At 42.8% G+C, this 19277-nt stretch overlaps 1 protein-coding gene across 3 annotated transcripts in view; it reads right to left on the reverse strand.

Moving 5' to 3' along the window:
• The window catches only part of flt4 (fms related receptor tyrosine kinase 4), a 75044-nt gene continuing 55767 nt past the window's right edge, over positions 1–19277 (reverse strand). The window contains exons 14-30 of one of the 3 annotated variants that reach the window (XM_084132405.1): positions 18596–18742; positions 15541–15672; positions 14288–14394; positions 13890–14025; positions 12574–12678; positions 12376–12489; positions 11280–11368; positions 11040–11160; positions 10171–10271; positions 8844–8966; positions 7639–7750; positions 7447–7546; positions 7255–7360; positions 5505–5617; positions 4317–4437; positions 4142–4227; positions 1–430 (exon numbers count right to left, since the gene is read on the reverse strand). In XM_084132405.1, coding sequence (XP_083988531.1) covers positions 241–430; positions 4142–4227; positions 4317–4437; positions 5505–5617; positions 7255–7360; positions 7447–7546; positions 7639–7750; positions 8844–8966; positions 10171–10271; positions 11040–11160; positions 11280–11368; positions 12376–12489; positions 12574–12678; positions 13890–14025; positions 14288–14394; positions 15541–15672; positions 18596–18742 — 2003 coding nt within the window. In that variant the 3' untranslated portion in view covers positions 1–240. Of the gene's footprint in view, positions 431–4137; positions 4228–4316; positions 4438–5504; positions 5618–7254; positions 7361–7446; positions 7547–7638; positions 7751–8843; positions 8967–10170; positions 10272–11039; positions 11161–11279; positions 11369–12375; positions 12490–12573; positions 12679–13889; positions 14026–14287; positions 14395–15540; positions 15673–18595; positions 18743–19277 lie in introns of all 3 variants that reach the window. The other 2 variants (XM_084132407.1, XM_084132406.1) reach the window with 2 other exon arrangements.

Raw genomic sequence — 19277 nt, forward strand, 5'->3', positions numbered from 1 at the left:
TAGATATATTCCTTTATTTTTTATCCATTCTGGCTCTTTTGTCTTTTTTTGTACAAATAAAAAGAAGTTTACTCTTTATATAAAGATATATGAAACTAAGGTGTTAAAATACTTTTTTTTGTTTTGGATTTGACGTAATGGTGCCACCCAGTGGCTGCTGATAGAACTGTACAAAGCTAGACATCAGTTCAGTTAGTGTGGAGGGGGCGGGGCCTGGGTGCGGCTGGCCAATCAGTGCAGCTACAGGTTGGATGTTGCCGGGCAGGCCTGATCCGAGGAGGAGAAGAAGTCGCAGACGCCCTCCTCCGACAGCTGGCCGTACTCGTTGTTGTAGAAGGTCTGGCCTGAGAGTTGGCTGAAGAAGGGAGGACGAGATGAGCTGGCGGATGGAGAACTGATGAGCCGCTCTGTGCTGTGACCCGCCGACACACTGAAGAGGACAGAGACAGATGAGTAAAGGGATAGTTCACCCAAAACATTCAAATAGATTTACTTACTTTACCCATGATTTACTCACTCTCAACCCATCCTAGGTGTAAAATACTTTCTTCTTTCAGACGAACACAATCAGAGTTATATAAAAAAATGTCCTGGCTCTTCCAACCTTTATAATGGCAGTGAATGGCCGTTTCTGTTTTGAAGTCCATACAAGTGGATATCATGGAAAGATGCACTTTTATGATGGACAGATGCACTTTTATGATGGAAAGATGCACTTTTATGATGGACAGGTGCACTTTTATGATGGATAGATGCACTTTTATGATGGACAGATGCACTTTTATGATGGATAGATGCACTTTTAGAGGGTCCTCCTCTCTGCCACAGATGTTAAAGAGTCCAGTTTCACACCCACCACAGAACCAGCTTATCCAGACGCATGGTGTCCCTTTTTTTAATGCCGCTCCCCCAACATACCACAGAAGAGGACGCTAGCGATGACCGTCTGATAAAACATCCACAGAGGCTTCTGACAGATATTGAAGGACCCTAGCCTTCTCAGAAAATAGAGTCGACTCTGTCCCTTCCTGTACAGGGCATCTGTGTTTTTGGACCAGTCCAGTCTGTTGTCCAGCTGTAGACCTAGGTGTTTGCAGGTCTGGACCTCCACACGGTCACCTTCGATAAACACAGGCTGCAGGTGGGGCCTCGGTCTCCGGAAGTCGACCACCATCTCCTAGGGATGGGCAAATGAAGCCTCATGAAGCAATGAGGCTTTCCCCTGATTGTTCTGGGAAAAGATTCGAGGCATCAAGAGTGTCGAAAACAGCGCCATCTTGTGGCAGGTCAAATTTATAGCAGCCAACCCGAGTGCGTATTTCACCTCCGTTGTTTTATCCATTAAACACAAATAAAAGACTGACTACGCTAAATGTTCAGTTTTCTGATAATTTAATTTCCATATTAAAGTGTGTCAATAAATTAAATGTAGCAATTATATTAATACTAATTATAAAAAACAACAGAGTTGCTTGATGCAAGTAAATGATGGTTATTATTAATGGTTTCTATGCTGTTTATGTCAGAATATGATCATGTAACATAGGCTATAGGCTTATTTATAAAAAATAAAAATAAAATGTTAGTAAATGGACTTAAACTTCCTAAAACCTGTAGAGTAGTGGTCTGGGTTCAAACATCCCGACAAGCAAAGTGAAGCATTCACGTGACTGGAAAGAAAACAAGGCTTCGTTTTTCATTGATCACGTGTTTCTCTGAAAACAATCCGCGATCCGGCACGGAGCTTCGTGAGAAATTGCGCTGCGTACTCGATACGCACTTTGAAGCTTCAGTGTCAAATGTAACATCACTACCATCTCCTTCGTTTTTGTAGTGTTGAGCTGTAGTTGGTTAAAACTACACCACCTCACAAAGTCCTCAGTCAGGGTCCGATACTCCCCCTCATCTCCATTCTTAATACACCCCACGATTGGACATTAAACAATAAATGGCGGACCTGTGAGGGTCGAGCGCGTGGCGGACCTGTGAGGGTCGAGCGCGTGGCGGACCTGTGAGGGCGGACCTGTGAGGGTCGAGCGCGTGGCGGACCTGTGAGGGCGGACCTGTGAGGGTCGAGCGCGTGGTGGACCTGTGAGGGCGGACCTGTGAGGGTCGAGCGCGTGGCGGACCTGTGAGGGCGGACCTGTGAGGGTCGAGCGCGTGGCGGACCTGTGAGGGCGAGCGCGTGGCGGACCTGTGAGGGTCGACCTGTGAGGGCGAGCGCGTGGCGGACCTGTGAGGGCGGACCTGTGAGGGTCGAGCGCGTGGCGGACCTGTGAGGGCGGACCTGTGAGGGTCGAGCGCGTGGCGGACCTGTGAGGGCGAGCGCGTGGCGGACCTGTGAGGGTCGACCTGTGAGGGTCGAGCGCGTGGCGGACCTGTGAGGGCGGACCTGTGAGGGTCGAGCGCGTGGCGGACCTGTGAGGGCGAGCGCGTGGCGGACCTGTGAGGGTCGACCTGTGAGGGTCGAGCGCGTGGCGGACCTGTGAGGGCGGACCTGTGAGGGCGGACCTGTGAGGGCGAGCGCGTGGCGGACCTGTGAGGGTCGAGCGCGTGGCGGACCTGTGAGGGTCGACCTGTGAGGGTCGAGAGCGTGGCGGACCTGTGAGGGTCGAGCGCGTGGCGGACCTGTGAGGGCGGACCTGTGAGGGTCGAGAGCGTGGCGGACCTGTGAGGGTCGAGCGCGTGGCGGACCTGTGAGGGTCGACCTGTGAGGGTCGAGCGCGTGGCGGACCTGTGAGGGCGGACCTGTGAGGGCGGACCTGTGAGGGTCGACCTGTGAGGGTCGAGCGCGTGGCGGACCTGTGAGGGCGGACCTGTGAGGGTCGAGCGCGTGGCGGACCTGTGAGGGTCGAGCGCGTGGCGGACCTGTGAGGGCGGACCTGTGAGGGTCGAGAGCGTGGCGGACCTGTGAGGGCGGACCTGTGAGGGTCGAGCGCGTGGCGGACCTGTGAGGGCGGACCTGTGAGGGTCGAGAGCGTGGCGGACCTGTGAGGGTCGAGCGCGTGGCGGACCTGTGAGGGTCGAGCGCGTGGCGGACCTGTGAGGGTCGAGCGCGTGGCGGACCTGTGAGGGCGGACCTGTGAGGGTCGAGAGCGTGGCGGACCTGTGAGGGTCGAGCGCGTGGCGGACCTGTGAGGGCGGACCTGTGAGGGTCGAGCGCGTGGCGGACCTGTGAGGGCGGACCTGTGAGGGTCGAGCGCGTGGCGGACCTGTGAGGGCGGACCTGTGAGGGTCGAGCGCGTGGCGGACCTGTGAGGGTCGAGCGCGTGGCGGACCTGTGAGGGCGGACCTGTGAGGGTCGAGAGCGTGGCGGACCTGTGAGGGCGGACCTGTGAGGGTCGAGAGCGTGGCGGACCTGTGAGGGCGGACCTGTGAGGGTCGAGCGCGTGGCGGACCTGTGAGGGCGGACCTGTGAGGGCGGACCTGTGAGGGCGGACCTGTGAGGGTCGAGCGCGTGGCGGACCTGTGAGGGCGGACCTGTGAGGGTCGAGCGCGTGGCGGACCTGTGAGGGCGGACCTGTGAGGAATGGCAGCAGTACAGGCCCCAGTACCAGCAGCAGGGGGGACAGGGCAATCAAACCTATTAAAGAAGTTATTAAACTGGTTGGCCCTCTCCACATCCCCCTCCACGAGGTTCCCACACTTCAAGCTAGAGCCTGTGATGGTCTTCATGCCCCCCCACACCTCCCTCATACTGTTTTGCTGCAACTTCTGCTCCATTTTTCTTCTGTAAGCATATTTAGCTTCTTTCAGCTGGAACTTGAGCTCCCTTTGTATGCATCTTAACTGTTCCTGGTCAATCATAAATGCTCTCTTCTTCTGGTTGAGGAGGTCTTTGATGGACAGATGCACTTTTTATGATGGATAGATCTTTTATGATGGATGGATGCACTTTTATGATGGACAGATGCACTTTTATGATGGACAGATGCATTTTTATGGACTTCAAAACAGAAACGGTCATTCTAAAGCTTGGAAGAGCCAGGACATTTTTTTTATATATCTCAGATTGTATTTGTCTGAAAGAAGAATGTCATATACACCTAGGATGACTTGAGGGTGAGTAAATCATGGTCTAATTTAAATTTTTTATTTTAATTAACCCTTTAATGATGAAAACGATAAATGATTCACCTACTTTTTCAGCATGGCTCCTCTGTGCTTGTGTTCAAACCTCTCCAGCTCATCTGAAGCTAACACCATCCCACTGTCCGTCTGGCTGTCCTGTGGACACACAAACATGCATGAAACCACACAGATCCTGACATCCTTCAGCCAATAAAGACTCGATGTACTGGAGGTCTCGGTCGTACATGATGTGTCTTGTGTGATGTCATTTCCAGGGGAAGCTCCTCGAAGGTCTTGACTCGCGGGTGACACGAGCTCGAGGCTCCCACCATGATGCACCCCGAGAACGGCACGCAGTTGTAATATCTGGGCACAGAGACGCATGTACATTCATAAGTCTGCAATATTTTGGTCTTGAGACTGTTACCGAGATGAGATTGTTAAATGAGATGTTTTTACTGGTTTCAAGAAAGGTAATAGCACACCTCTCTTCAATAAGACTTAAGGTTTGTTTAAATCCCTACTAACATTAATATATTAATATATAATATTATAATATGAATATATAATAACATTACCCTGTAAAGTCTGCTGTCTCATATCTGATGCACAGATTTATGAGGCCTCTAAATGATCAAAACTTTGGGTAACACTTTATTTTACAGTGTCCTTGTTACATATGTTACATGTACTTACCATAGTAATAACAGTAAATGATGCATAATTACATGCAACGAACCCTAAACCAAATCCTAATCCTAACCCTATAGTAAGTACATGTAGTTAATTAATATCACTCAGTACTTAAATATGTAATTACACTGTAACAATGACACCTTAAAATAAAGTGCAACCAAACTTTGCTGTCGCACACGATCTCCTCCGGTCCTTCTGTGTCTGAGTGATAGTTCAGACTTTTTTAACAAGTGAAAGTTTTTTAGTGTAATTGTACAGACGTCCTCCTTCAGCTCATGCTTCACGTGTCTTTCTGCTGTCAAATCTGCACTGCATATCAAATATGATCATCAGGCTTTTGAGGAAGGTTTATTTGTTCATCTCTCAGTCATCATCGTAATGTATTGCATTATATGTTTTAAAACTACAGATCATAAAACTAAGCATCATCATACTAAGACATATTATTGGCAGATATAGTGACGGCTAATATTTATATGCATTTTAAGATCTCATTGATTTCCATTACAAGCATCAGAATTTCATCTTACTTTTTGTATATTTGTATATAAACAGCATATTTTTGCTCAGTTTCGGCCTCTGAATAAAACGGGTTTTCCCTCCATAGTCTCACTATAGCAGAATATATGAGCCATAAAACTTTAATGGAAACTTTAAAAGTTTCAGGCCTTTATTTGATCCCTCAGTCCAGGGTTGGGAACACTAGCAGTCGCTGATGAAGTGAGATGCGAGTGTACCGTGTGGACAGTGTGTTGCAGGCCAGCTGGATCTCCTCCTGTGATGCTGGGCGAGAGGAAGCTTGTGAGAAGCCGTCGTCCTCTGAACTCTGAGACACATTGAACGGGATTTCCTAAGAAAACAGACAATGCATTTCACTTAATCACTAAACAGATGACCCAAAACATTATGAGCACCTGCCTATCCAGACAGCAACAGTGTCGACCCAGATCCGGCCCACATCTGTGCCGTGTTGATTCCACATGTACCAGATGTGGCCCGGATCTGGGCCGACACTATATTGTTGTCTGGCCTGTGACTGGTCATAATGTTTTGGCAATTCTATCAGTATTATAAACAGCTGCCTCGTAAATATTTCTGTCAGGACTGAAGGATTACAAATTTAAGAATCTATTTCAGATATGCTTCCTTACATAAACATCATGGTGAAGAATTCTGATTTTAGCATTTGAGGTTTTAATTTAGATTCCAATATAAACTGAGAAAGTTTAGCAGCTGTTATGATGATTATATCAAGAGATTCCTGCCAGTTCTGTTCTCTAAATGAGTCAATTGCTGAGACTCTCACCCTAACCCTTTGTCTTTATGCATTTCCTGACCATTAAGCTCAATGTACAGCTGTGCTTTTGTCTCTATGATAATGTTAAAGGGATAGTTCACCCAAAAATGAAAATTCTATCATCGTTTACTCACCCTCAAGTTGTTCCAAACCTGTATGAGTTTCTTTGTTCTGCTGAACACAAAGGAAGATATTTGGAAGAATGTTTGTAATCAACAGATCTCGGTCCCCATTGACTACCATAGTATATATTTTTTCCTACTATGGAAGTCAATGGGGACCGAGATCTGTTTGATTATAAACATTCTTCCAAATATCTTCCTTTGTGTTCAGCAGAACAAAGAAACTCATACAGGTTTGGAACAACTTGAGGGTGAGTAAACGATGATAGAATTTTCATTTTTGGGTGAACTATCCCTTTAATGTATGGGCGATCTAGTCAGGCTGATTGGATCACTGTTATGCTGATGAGATCAGAGCTGCGGAAATTCTGGTAACGAGCTGACGCCTATATTGTATTTGCATACTTTGTAAAGGGAAGGTCTCCACCTCCAAAAGTCCCTCCTCCTAAAATGCCTATAAGATACCATGTAAAGTTACTTTAGATTAGATTGTTGGATGACTGCAGCAACGCTCAGCGAAGTCCTCAATAAAGAATAACTTCTGTTTGAACGATATCCCAACATCTCCTGGTCTTGCTTCGATGAAGGAATAAAGTTTCCAACAGGACCACTATCGTCAAATACGATTGACAGTTAGCATACAGTTAGGATTGGCGGTATGGTTCTGTTCTGGGCGAGCATGGATAAGAGCAGCATTAACCCCCCTTAGGCTGAACAGAACAGAACCAACATGAATGTATTGCAGATATCATGCATTCAAGATTTTAAAGTACAACATAATTTGAGAATTCGAGGGGAATCAGAATACCAAATCCTGACAGAGACAGGAGGAGCTGGGGATGGAGGAGGGTAATGCGCTCCTGAGAAACGCGACAGCTGCTGATAATACTGAAGGAGCTTATATATGAATACAGTGATAGGCGTCGTATTCCTATAGGTAGACGTGGATCAGCTGAGAGTCACTGATGCGAGCTTGACTAACGTGACCTGCCAGAACTGACGCTACGCTTGATCAGGAGAAGTGTGATGCTCAGATATTATTACTGGATGTGGTGTTTGTTTCCTCACCGGTAGACTGTTTTCCTGCAGCAGATCTCCCAGGATCTCCACCAGAGCCGGAAACATGGGTCTCTCCCTGGGCTCGCCCTGCCAGCAGGCCAGCATGATGCCGTATCTGCCAGAACACACGTCACACGTCAGAGCACTGTATCGACGTCATCAGTCTGACCAAACACACACAATCATCAGGCCAGCGCTCACATTTCAGGGGACGCATTGTCCGGTGCCCTCATCCTGGTACCGTCTTTGAGTCGTTTGCAGAAGTCTTCATCGATCTGGAGGCCCGGGTATGGAGACGCTCCTGATGGGACAAGGTTCAATCAAGACTCCATAGATGTTTTACATAGAGAGCACGGTATGTTGAATAGGCATAGGCCTGTGAAAGACCCTCACCCAGAGAGAAAATCTCCCAGAGCAGGACTCCGAACGACCAGACGTCACTCTGAGTGGTGTAAACCTTATCGAAGATGCTCTCCGGAGCCATCCACTTCAGAGGCAGTCTGGCCTGCCAACACAGACAACACTTCACTGTCAGAGAACACTCTCGGCTCAGGATCCTGGAATTTGTTCCTAATGGTTTTTATTTAGTATGTTCTAGGGTTGCCAACTTCAGAAAAGAAAAATACGGGACAATTGTGAATAAGGGATACTCCAAATATTTGTAATTTCAGGTTTGTATGTGTTTAAAAGGTTCTCAGACATAAACACATTTGTTTTGCTTAACCTAATTATGTACAATTTAATTCTAAAATGAATTTTAAGGTCATACAAAAAAAGTCACATTACACACAAACCATAGTTCAAAATAATTGCATTTATCTGAAATAGAAAGCTTTTGTAACATTATATACTACATTTGAAAGAAATTAAAGAAAGCAATAGCCTACTTTTATTCAGCAAGGACGCATTAATCTCCTTTGAACTGACTTTTTTTTTTTTAAACATTAATAATAATCAGAAATGTTTCTTGAGCAGCGAATCACATCAGCATATCATTCCCTCAGGTAGATTTCATGTTTTCTTGCGTGGCTGGATGGATGTTGGACTCATGAACAAATAATCACGTTGTTTGAATTCGCCAAAACTGATTTGCTGAAATCAAAGCGCGGACAGTGAAAGGGATTTGCCGTTAGCACGAGTCCGGATCGAACCGGGAGCTACCAGGGATTCTGTTCGCAAATCAAACAATGATTTGTCCCAAAAGAATGATTAATTCTCAGTTTAGAGTTTGTTACTGGTATGGTCTGATGCACGTGAGTGTGGGCTGTGATTGGATGATGACCGGTGTCGTGATCATTCTCAAGTGTCGTGTTGCTGTTGTATCAGTCAGTGGTTAGATCAGCATAGCAGTCAATAAACAGGACAAAAAAATTAGGCCCAATATACGGGACATCCCGGCTAATACGGGACAGTTGGCAACCCTAGTATGAACTGAATGTTGCTCTGGCCTTTACTGCAATGCTGAATCTCATGTGGGCTCACATTTCACATAATGTTATTTTCATGACACTTGAACACTTTTCCAGTGACTGACCCAGCTGTACACTAGAGATCTTTCTGGATCATGCTCATGCTAACAGTCGAAGGGTTTCTCTTACATTGCCTTTGCGCACGTAGTCAGGGTCTTTGTAGATGTCACGCGCTAAACCAAAGTCACAGATCTTCACCACGTTGCTCTCGGACAGGAGGATGTTGCGGGCCGCCAGGTCTCGATGAATACACTGCCACAATCATAGCCAAACCAAGATCAGTGACCACCCCTAGACCTTACAATAGCTCAGCAAATCTATACTAGAGAGTAAAGTTCGTCAGGACAAATTTTCATGTTGGCTTGACAAAGCCTTGTCTGAAAGTTTTAAAATATTACAAGCTTCCTAGTATGTTTTATCATGTTGCTTGAAAGTTTTATCATGTTGTTATCTTTTCTTAGCATGAGCCTATAATTTTTTTGCTCATTGTTAGCATTTTTTATTTTGTTGCAACTTGCAAGCGTGATTTAACATTTTGCTTGCATGTTTTAGAACATTGCTAAAATGAATAAGCACGTTGCTGACATGATTTAACATGCTGCTAACATGTTTTATCACGTTGTTAGCATGTTTTAACGCATTGCTGGCATTAATTAGCATGTTGTTAGCACGAATAAGTATGTTGCTAGCATTATTTAACATGTTGATAGCATGATTTAACACATTGCTAAGTGTTTTAACATATTTTATATCTTGATTTAATACATTGCTACCATGATTTAACATGCTGATAACATGTTTTAGCACATTGCTAGCATTTTTTTACCACATTGCTAACATGAATTAGCACATTGCTATGTTTTTAGCATGTTTTTTTTTACATGTTTTAACACATTACTAAAACGAATTAGTGGGTTGCTGGCATTATTTAACATTCTGCTAGCATGTTTTAGCACATTGCTGCCATTAAATAGCATGTTGCTAGCATGAATAAGTATGTTGCTAGCATTATTTAACACGTTGATAGCATGATTTAACATGTTGCTAGCATAATAATAATTACTATTTTGCTAAGATGTTTTAACCCGTTGCTAGCATGATTTTGCATTTTAATATGTTGTAACACATCGCTAGCATGATTTAGCATGTTTCTAGCATGTTTTAACACGTTGCTATCTTGATTTAATACTTTGCTACCATGATTCAACATGCTGATAATGTTTTACCAAATTTGCTAGCATGAATTAACACATTGCTAGCTAGCGTGTTGTAGCATGTTGCTATCATGTACTAACTAAGATAGTTGCTAGGCTTTGCTAGCGATAGACACTTGGTAGGTGAGTTTAATAGTACTCTATTAGAGATCTTAAGTCACTGAAACATAATCCATAACCCGCTGAGTGTGACTGAGGATCATCAGAGCGGTGGAGCGGGAGTAAGTTATACAGTAATGTACCTTACGAGACGCCAGAAACTCCATTCCTCGCGCGACCTGAAAGCTGTAGCATATCAAGTCCTCTATGGTGAGCGGGGTCTTCCAGAGATCATCCACCACAGCTGGGGAAATATAGATGAGTTTACATAAGTAAGCTGTCAGGAAGGTAATTAAATAATCAGTGATTCCTCAGGTGGACCGAGTGCTTCTGAGGAGCCGTCCTCAATGTGTTCATGATGCTCTGCTCTGTTAATATGGCTCAGTCCCTCCTTTAGTTTCTCATTAAGCTCTTTATAGCCCTCGGTGGGATTCCCACATGATTTATGATGCCTTCATGTGCTATCGGAAAAGTCCCACTTCCCACTTCAGAAGTGGTAATTACGAGTATGTCACGTTCAAGTGCTTTGTTGTCGAAAACATGAAACCTAGGTTTACTGGAGCATATTTTAAAATTCAACTACATGCCATTATCCTTAAAAAACAAATTCTGCATCAAATCATCACTGACCGAAATGACAAGCATATTAACAAGTTGGCTATATTTCGATAAAAGAATGAAACCTATAATTTGCTACAGAAATCGTGCTCTACTCTTCTCTGCCATGTGGCGTTGGCCCCTTACAACTCGGAAACTTGGGCATCGAAATGAGTTTCCCAGTTGTAATTACAAGTTTCCGACTATGAAAAGTTGCCCTGATGATAAATTGACGATGTTTCCAAAAGCACATGACCGCAGCATTAGATCCGGCCCTATATCTTCTTTCTTTCTTCTATTTTCTATATCTCCGATCACCTATTATCAAGGAGTATATTAATTACCCATCAGTTATGTATGTATGTAAGGTGCAGGGCTGTGCAATCTCTCAGTGTGTGTGTGTATTGTCCCTCACCGCGAGACTGTGCCGCCGCAGGGCTGGTGTTGGAGGAGCTGGACGCCTGATGCTCAAGCTGACCGGCCTGACCCGCTTCTATCATGCGGCGCACCTGACTCTGGGTTTTAGGAGAACGATCCTGCAAACACAAGCTCATGTTACACCACATCTCATTATCACGGATTGTCGTGCTGTTGTAAGAGGAAGCATATATGCATTTCATCCTGTTATAAAAGTGAGCATTTGAGTCTCTCTCACCCTGTACGGTAAGAAGAACTCCCTCTTGGCACGCAGGAAGTTGGAGAGATTTCCATATTTGCAATATTCCACTATAACCATGAGAGGACCTGACAATCAGATCAAGCACAGAGGTTTAGAAACAAGTATGGAAGGATGCAGCAGACAAATACTTCATATTTCTATATCTGGATCACCAAACCCAGACAGCAACGTAGTGTCGGCCCAGATCCGGGCCACATCTGGTACACGTGGATTCAACACGGTCCAGATGTGGGCCGGATCTGGGCCGACACTGTGGCTACGTTCAGACTTTCAGTCCAAATCTGCATATCCGGTTGAAATCTGATCAGATTTAGCTAGTGTGAACATGAAATGCAATTTTTACAAATCCGTTTCGAGCTACATCCATATGTGGCTTAAAATCATATTCAAATCACATTTCTGGAAATCCGTTTCAGTCTGACCGCTCAGATCGGATTACACCTGGTTTATGTGACTTTCCAACGCTATCTCACGACCAAATCATACAAATTCGTATGAGTGATTAAAAGGTGGCTAAAAAGGTGGATAATTTAAACAAATCATACGAATTCATACGATTTGTCTAAACCCACGTGAGGGGGGGGGGGGGGGGGGGGGGGTTAGGGGCAGGGTCAGGGGAAGGTCATTCGTATGAATTCATAGGAATTGGGCAACTCGTAAAATATGTGCGATTTAGCAAATTGAAGTCGAATTGCCGTGAGATCAGGTTGGACTTTCTCACGCCACATAAATCGTAGGCGTTGTTATAGCAAACATGCTAAACATTTCCATGTTGTAAAATATAAAACATCACTATTGCAAACTCGTCCATGTTGTGGTTTTTGTTGTAGATTTTGACGCCTTTACCATAGAAACCAATGCAAATATTCCAGAGAAGGAAAGAGCTGCATGGACACACACATCAGATCGAAGAGTTGCGATACACTGTGTGGACATCATTAGTTTTAGATCATCATTTCAATCGGATACACAAATAATCGGATTGGACTGGCAGTCTGAACGTAGCCTATGTTGCTGTCTGGGAATCTGCCTACAGGAACAGAAGTATCTGTTTTATAAAGGACTCTCCTACCGTTGGGTTTGGTAGAGGCTCCGAGAAGGTTGACCACATTGAGATGGTTTCCAATATGAATGAGGATCTTCAGTTCTGACATCAGCGCTTTGTGTTCGCTGGCTGTGGCTCCCTCTGTCATACACAACACTTCAGTAAACGCATGTGAAAGTCAACGGGCATTTCTGTATTCTCTACAGTTTATGGGTGAGACTGAACCTTTCAGCATCTTCACAGCCACGGTGTTTGAAGAGGTTATCTTGTCGTGTCCAAACATAGAGGCTTCGATCACCTTCCCGAAAGCTCCATGCCCGAGCACCTTCCCTGCAAACATGGACACGGAAGACGTGTTGGTAAAACAACGTTTCACTATTCATCATGAGAGGAGAATGTGTGTGCGTCCCAAAACAGTACAGTGAAAATTATTATTAAACATGACTGAATAAATCTGACTACTTTACTTTAAATAACTCGGGTAACAACTGTACGTTCCAGTTAACTCCTCAGGGCTCATTTGCATATTCATAGAACCGCGCATACTAAATGAGGCAAGGGTGTCGAGTTACATTCAAGATATTTTAAGGCATGAAGACACTTTTTTTCACGGGAAAAAACTTTTAAATATGTAATTTTGGTGCAAAGATGAGTTTGAAGGGATACAATTATTGACTACAGGGGGACTATAAAATTGTTCACTTTCAAACGTTTAATTCCTATTTTAGAGGAATATTGGTGAAATTCTGTCCACAAAAATTATGCGAATGTAAATGAAGTGAACCTATAACCCCTAATGCACAGTAATCTAGTTCAGCATTTACTGTGAAACGCTCTGAGAACATGCTATAATGAGCAGCGCGTGTGTAAATGAACACCGTGTCGCTCTTCACTCTGAAACACGCAGCGCAACAGACTATATGTTTCTTTAAATCACTGCCTTTGTCATCTCGATTTGAGGAGATAATCTGCTATTTCAGTTTCATTTTGATTAATTGTGCAGTCCCATTTTTTTATTTTAATGCTAAATTTGATTCAATTATTAGTTTTTCCATCAGCTCAAACGACCTGCATTTCCCTCAAAAATCACATTCCCATAGGATTGCTAAATGTTGTTTTAAAGTCCCCCTGTGGTGAAAATCCAGCGTTTAATGTTGTTTATGTGCCTATGTGGTGTTTTTAATATGCTTTAAGACAAACCATGTGTAAATTCATAAGTCGACAGCATTGCTGAGTATTTTCTCCTTAAAACTGCAGTGAACCAAAGACAGTCTCAAAAACACGCTTTGAAATCGCTGGTGTTTCTGACGTCACAAACTACCTTGTAACCAATCAGATCAACGTGTGATCGTCAACGAGTGGATCTCTGAGCTGAGTGAGTGAGTGGAGGCGGGGCGCATTTGCATATTCATAGAAGGGTGTAGAGTTACATTCAAGATATTTTAAGGCATAACTAAAAAAAAAAATCAATGAAAAAACATTTAAATATGTCATTTTGGTGATCAAAGATGAGTTATAAGGAATACAATTAGTGACAGTACCGAGGCGCAGCCGGTCTCTGGAGATCTCCCACTGGCTGGAGTCGTAGGGCAGGTATTCACACTGCTCCTCCAGCGGCACTTCTCCCGGGTCCATGATGATGGACAGATAGCCGGTCTTGATATCGGCCGGGTTCACCTGCAGGACAGCATCGTAACCATTAGTTCTGGATGATCCCGCAGCCTATAAGAGGAGCGAGCCCGAGGCTTGCAGAATCGCTGACTCCGCTACTCATGCTGATGTGGTTTTGCTCATACGTTGCACTGAAGGCAAGGCATTGTTGATGTAATTGCATACTGTTATTGAAAGGCCTTGCAGGCATCAGTGTGCGCTCCTTGAATTGCTACATTCTTGAATAATGCAGTTGTGATTTGGATGTGAAGAGAAAGACTGCACTGACCCGCTTCACGTTGCAGAAGATGACGAGGAGAAGGACCCAGAAGAAGATGGCGATGACTCCCGTCCCGATGAGAATCACTATTTCTACATTGGTCTTGTCATCCGAGCCTGGCAGACAAAACATGTTTTTGTGTTAAAGCTTAGAAACGAACATAAAAGCTCACGTCTTCTAAAAATGATTTTTCTAATTACATGTAAAAGATCCAGTGTTTGTTTTGCAAAATCAAAATTCTCATGATAATAAAATATGATTTTCTTGCCAATTTGTTGCTTATTTTTCCTCAAAGAAAAATGCTACAAAATTATATTTTGAACAAATCAAAATTATATTCCATGCACTAATATTACATAAAAGGGGGTTAGTTGACTAAAACAACATATCCAATGTTTTTTATTATAATATTATTTATTATTTAAATTATTACATATTTCATGATTTTAATATTAAAATATATTAATACACAAACATTTAAATGGTAAAGAAGAGATGCATGAAGGTTATAAAAGACTAAATACGTTTAAATTGCAAATTTAAAAAGTTCAAAAGGTGTAGTTTAAGGGTATGTTTACACGACAACGATGTATCAAATACAGAAAAGTTTTTGCTTTATTTTTTCCGCGTACAAACGACAATGTTGTCAAAACGATCCCCGTTCGCACGGATCCATGAAAACGTCTAAAATCGCTGTATTCTGCTGCCAGGCCAGTAGATGGCGATGTCTATTTGTAAAGAAACACTACACGCCTGAACACGTAATACACCACATCACCGTTTGCACAAATTCACGTGTGTTGTTTACATGGAGACGATAATGGTATATTTTTCAAAAACTTGAACTTTGAAACCCGTTTTCATAAGTTTGTGTTTTCAGTCCCCAAAACGCTGCTGGTGTGAGCATGAACAGCCATAAAAAGGCTCCGTTTTTAGTTGAAAACAATGTCGTGTAAACGCCTCATTAGTTAGAGTTAGGGTGTAGTACATTAGCTTAATATTTAAGAATAGAAGTCAATGGGTGAATCGCCCATAAATCAAAAGTGTGTGTTAGTCTGTGTATGAGCTTGTACCTACTGTTTATGCTCTACTAAATGACTTCCCAGACAGCAACATAGTGTCGGCCCACATCTGGGCCGTGTGGAACCCATGTGTCGGATCTGGGCCGGATCTGGGCCGACACTATGTTGCTGTCTGGGTTAAACTGAAGGGCAAGGCAGAAGAGTGAACTGTATCCTACAGCGCCACCTAGAGGATCTCACCGATGACGGACACCGTGGCCGAGGACTGAACGCAGCCCCTCTGGTTGCAGGCGGTGCAGGTGTACAGACCGGCGTCTTCCTCTCGCACTCGCTGAATGCTGAGAGTCCGGTTGGAGTCCTGAAGCAGGATCCCTGTACACATCCACAAAACTGTCAAACACACAATCTGCCGGCTTTCTTACAGCGCTCTTCTGTTCTCTGACCTGTAAGTTCTGTGATATTCTTCAATCATCAACACCTTCACTATCTACCCATGAACTGGTTCAACGAGAGACGGTGTACAAAATGAACTTATATAAAGCAGGCCAACAATGTGAATGAGTGAGTTCTTAATGCATATGAATTGGCCCTCTTAAACAAAAAGGTTCCAAAAGAGGGTTTTGATGCAACAGAAGAAACATTTTTGGTTCCTCAAAGAACCTTTCAGTGATCAGTTCACCCTCATCCTTCCCTCGGGTCATTTTGACCCGAATTTGACCCGAAACTCACATTTTGACCACTTTTTAAATTGAGTGTTCATCAGAAGGTCCAAGACCTTTTGTTGCACTTGAATCCACGAAAACACACACACACACACACACAAAAAAAATGGATTCGAGGAGTTTAAATTTAAAAAAAGTAACAAATCCTTCCCTCACGGGTCAATTTGACCCCTTAAAACTAAAAACTAAAATTGCTCAAAATTCAAACTAAAAATGCTAAAACTTCACCACAAAATGATTTTATAATGTCTACATGTGTATCTGAATGCATACTGAAGTGAACTGACTTTACGACCCAGAGGAACAGCTCGTTTGCTCCATATAGAGCTATAAGGCCATCTAGTGGCAAGAGTCATGAAATATCATGATATATTATTTATTTTCCACAAGAGGTCGGAAAAGACACCCAATGTAAGATATTTTGAGTTGAATTAAAGAGTTATGCATGAAATAGAGTTATTTTGAATTTAAGTTGAAAGAATGTGAGGAATGTGCTTAAAGTACTATTTATTTATTATTTATTGATCAAATCTAGTAATTTAAATAAAATAACAAAAAATCTCAGAAAAAATTTCATTAAAAAATAGAAAAAATATTATCAAAATGAAATAAAATAAGCTTTCTGGACACAAAAAAAATTAAGTCTAATTTTAGGGCTTCGGGTCATTTTGACCCGTGAGGGAAAGATGTGTTACAAAGTGTGAGGGAAGGATGAGGGTTAAAAGAACCAGTGAACCTTTTCTGCATTTGAAAGGCTTCAATTGTTAAAGATTCTTCATGGAACCATCAATACCAATAAAGAACCTTTATTTTAAGTGTGCGTTTGTGATCAATTCTAAATCCACCGACTTTTCTGTTACTGTAATTTCCTATTATCACTGTAAAGCTGCTTTGAAACAGTCTATATTGTTAAAAATCGCTATAAAAATGAAGCTGACTTGACTTGAAACCACACAAATTTAAATTTAAACACAAATGTTTAAAACATCTCTCCTCTCTTATATGACACGCCAGCTGAGATTTGTATCAGGAAATCTCTGGTATAATGCAGACACTGTCACTGTGCTGGAGGGATAATCAGAAGCGTGTGCTTTAATTGACTTCACTGGATTTCACAATCTCTAAAAACTTCTGTGGTTTTGCTATGGATTCAGATTCAGCGGCTTTAACACATTCCAGTCACACACTCCTGCTAAAAGCTAACCCCTGAACTCAGTTTGCTCCCGATATAATATCCTCCGCATTACACCTCTCCACAGACTGTACATGCACTGCATGTGAATTCACTTACGGCCCACTAGTATCAGCCCACATACACATTCCCAGAGCCGTATACACGAGTCCAGTGGCCCACCCAGACCTCCGGCACATCAGCCTGAATGCTTTACATCAGCACTGGAATTCAATTTAGTGTGTGTGAGCGAGAGAGTGTAAGCATGTGCTCATGAATAAGTGTGTTCCTATTCAAATGTGCTAAGCTAGAGGGGATTGCGGTGGTGCGCATAATGTAATCTGTAATGGGATCGTTTTTGAATAGTACATTTATGTAAATTTGAAGGAGGGCTGAACAACATGCAGAGAAATGGAAGAAAATAGTGTATATTTAAAACAGATGATGCGATATCATTTTCTGGACCTGTTGATTACTTCACAATCTCATATCCTGACAAACTCACATTATGAATACCGAACACCTCAGTGGGAGGTTTCTGCTTGCCGTAGCTCTTTATATTAGGTGTCTTTACTACTGTGTGTTTGCGGCAGAAATAAGAATTAATTTTTAGGTACAATGTACGTATAGTGTTGATGCTGTATTGTAAAACACTATTGAGGTGGGATACGGGTTTGAACAGGGTTCGTGGTGTGGGAATACGGGAGCTCCAGTCGATATCGGCCGATAATACCTTTATATAGTTTGACCGGTGGTCAATGTAAAGGCTGACGCAAAATTCACGAGACAAGTTTTCTATGCGCAGATGAAATTGCTTCACAACATTCACTGGCTTTCAGTTCTCCCTTGTGAAAAATAAGTGTGCTTAATTGTATTGAAAGCATACTTTTTGTGTGCTTCATATCATAAAAGTATACTTTTTTATCTAAACAAAATTACTGTGCATTCAAATTCAGTTAAAATACATTTCATTTTAATCAGACTACACTAGATGTAGATGTAGAAGTTATATTTTTGGCTGATTAAAGGCTATTAAAGGCCCTTCCACATGAGAAGAAAGTTCAACACTGTTACTTCAGCAATAAAAAAAGAAACATCTAAAATCATTTTTGCACCAAACATCCTGATCCAGACACCCTTATATGGTTAGGTTTAAGGATGGGTTAAGAGTCAAATGAAGAGTGTAATTATAGATGTCTTTACAGAAATTAATTACAGTTGTAATTACATGCAATTATTTTTTTATAGAATATATGTATATATATACAACATAAAAACTTGCATGTACATAATAAGTGCATTGCATCAAACGATTAATTTAAACAGTAGTACCTGTTAGTTAAAGACACCTAGTATAAAGTGCCCTAATAAGAGAGCTGAAGGGCTGTCATGAGTGCCTGACCTGAGAACTGATGGAGGGGTTGGTTATCTTTAAACCAGGACAGCTGTGGAGAGGGTGTGCCCTCCACATCACACTCCATCTGCAGAGACTCGCTCACATTCAACGTCTGATTGGTGGGGTTGTGCCGGTATCGAGGAGCCTCCAGTGCTGAGAGAGAGAGAGGGGGGGGGGACAGAGAGAGAGAGAGAGAGAGAGAGAGAGAGAGAGAGAGAGAGAGAGAGAGAGAGAGAGAGAGAGAGAGAGAGAGAGAGAGAGAGAGAGAGAGAGAGAGAGATAGGTGTTCTGATACAGTAGTGACAGACACATGTATAGACACAGTATAGACATAATGGGCACTTTTTTGACACTGGCCATTTTTCGTTCCCACATTATTAGAAGAGGTGTGTCAAAATTAATATATGGAATTACAGTCTCACATTTTCATTTTATTCGCTATAGTTTAGAAAATGGTGATAAAATATAGCAGAACTCAGAGTTCTCAGATCAGCTGATATTTGACTGGTTTTGTCCGTCCTTCTGTTAGACTGTCTCACACATGAGTTATGTTGAATATCTGTCAGCTGTTAAATTTAACTACACAATTAGATAATACGCAGACGCAGCTTAGGTTTTGGAAGTCCCTGCTGCAGATAGTGTACTGAGTGCAAATGAAATTGGCCATCTAGATGTGAGCAGTGAATGA

The sequence above is a fragment of the Abramis brama genome (assembly GCF_963993115.1).
Source record: "Abramis brama genome assembly, chromosome: 13".
In the NCBI taxonomy this organism is placed as follows: domain Eukaryota; kingdom Metazoa; phylum Chordata; class Actinopteri; order Cypriniformes; family Leuciscidae; genus Abramis; species Abramis brama.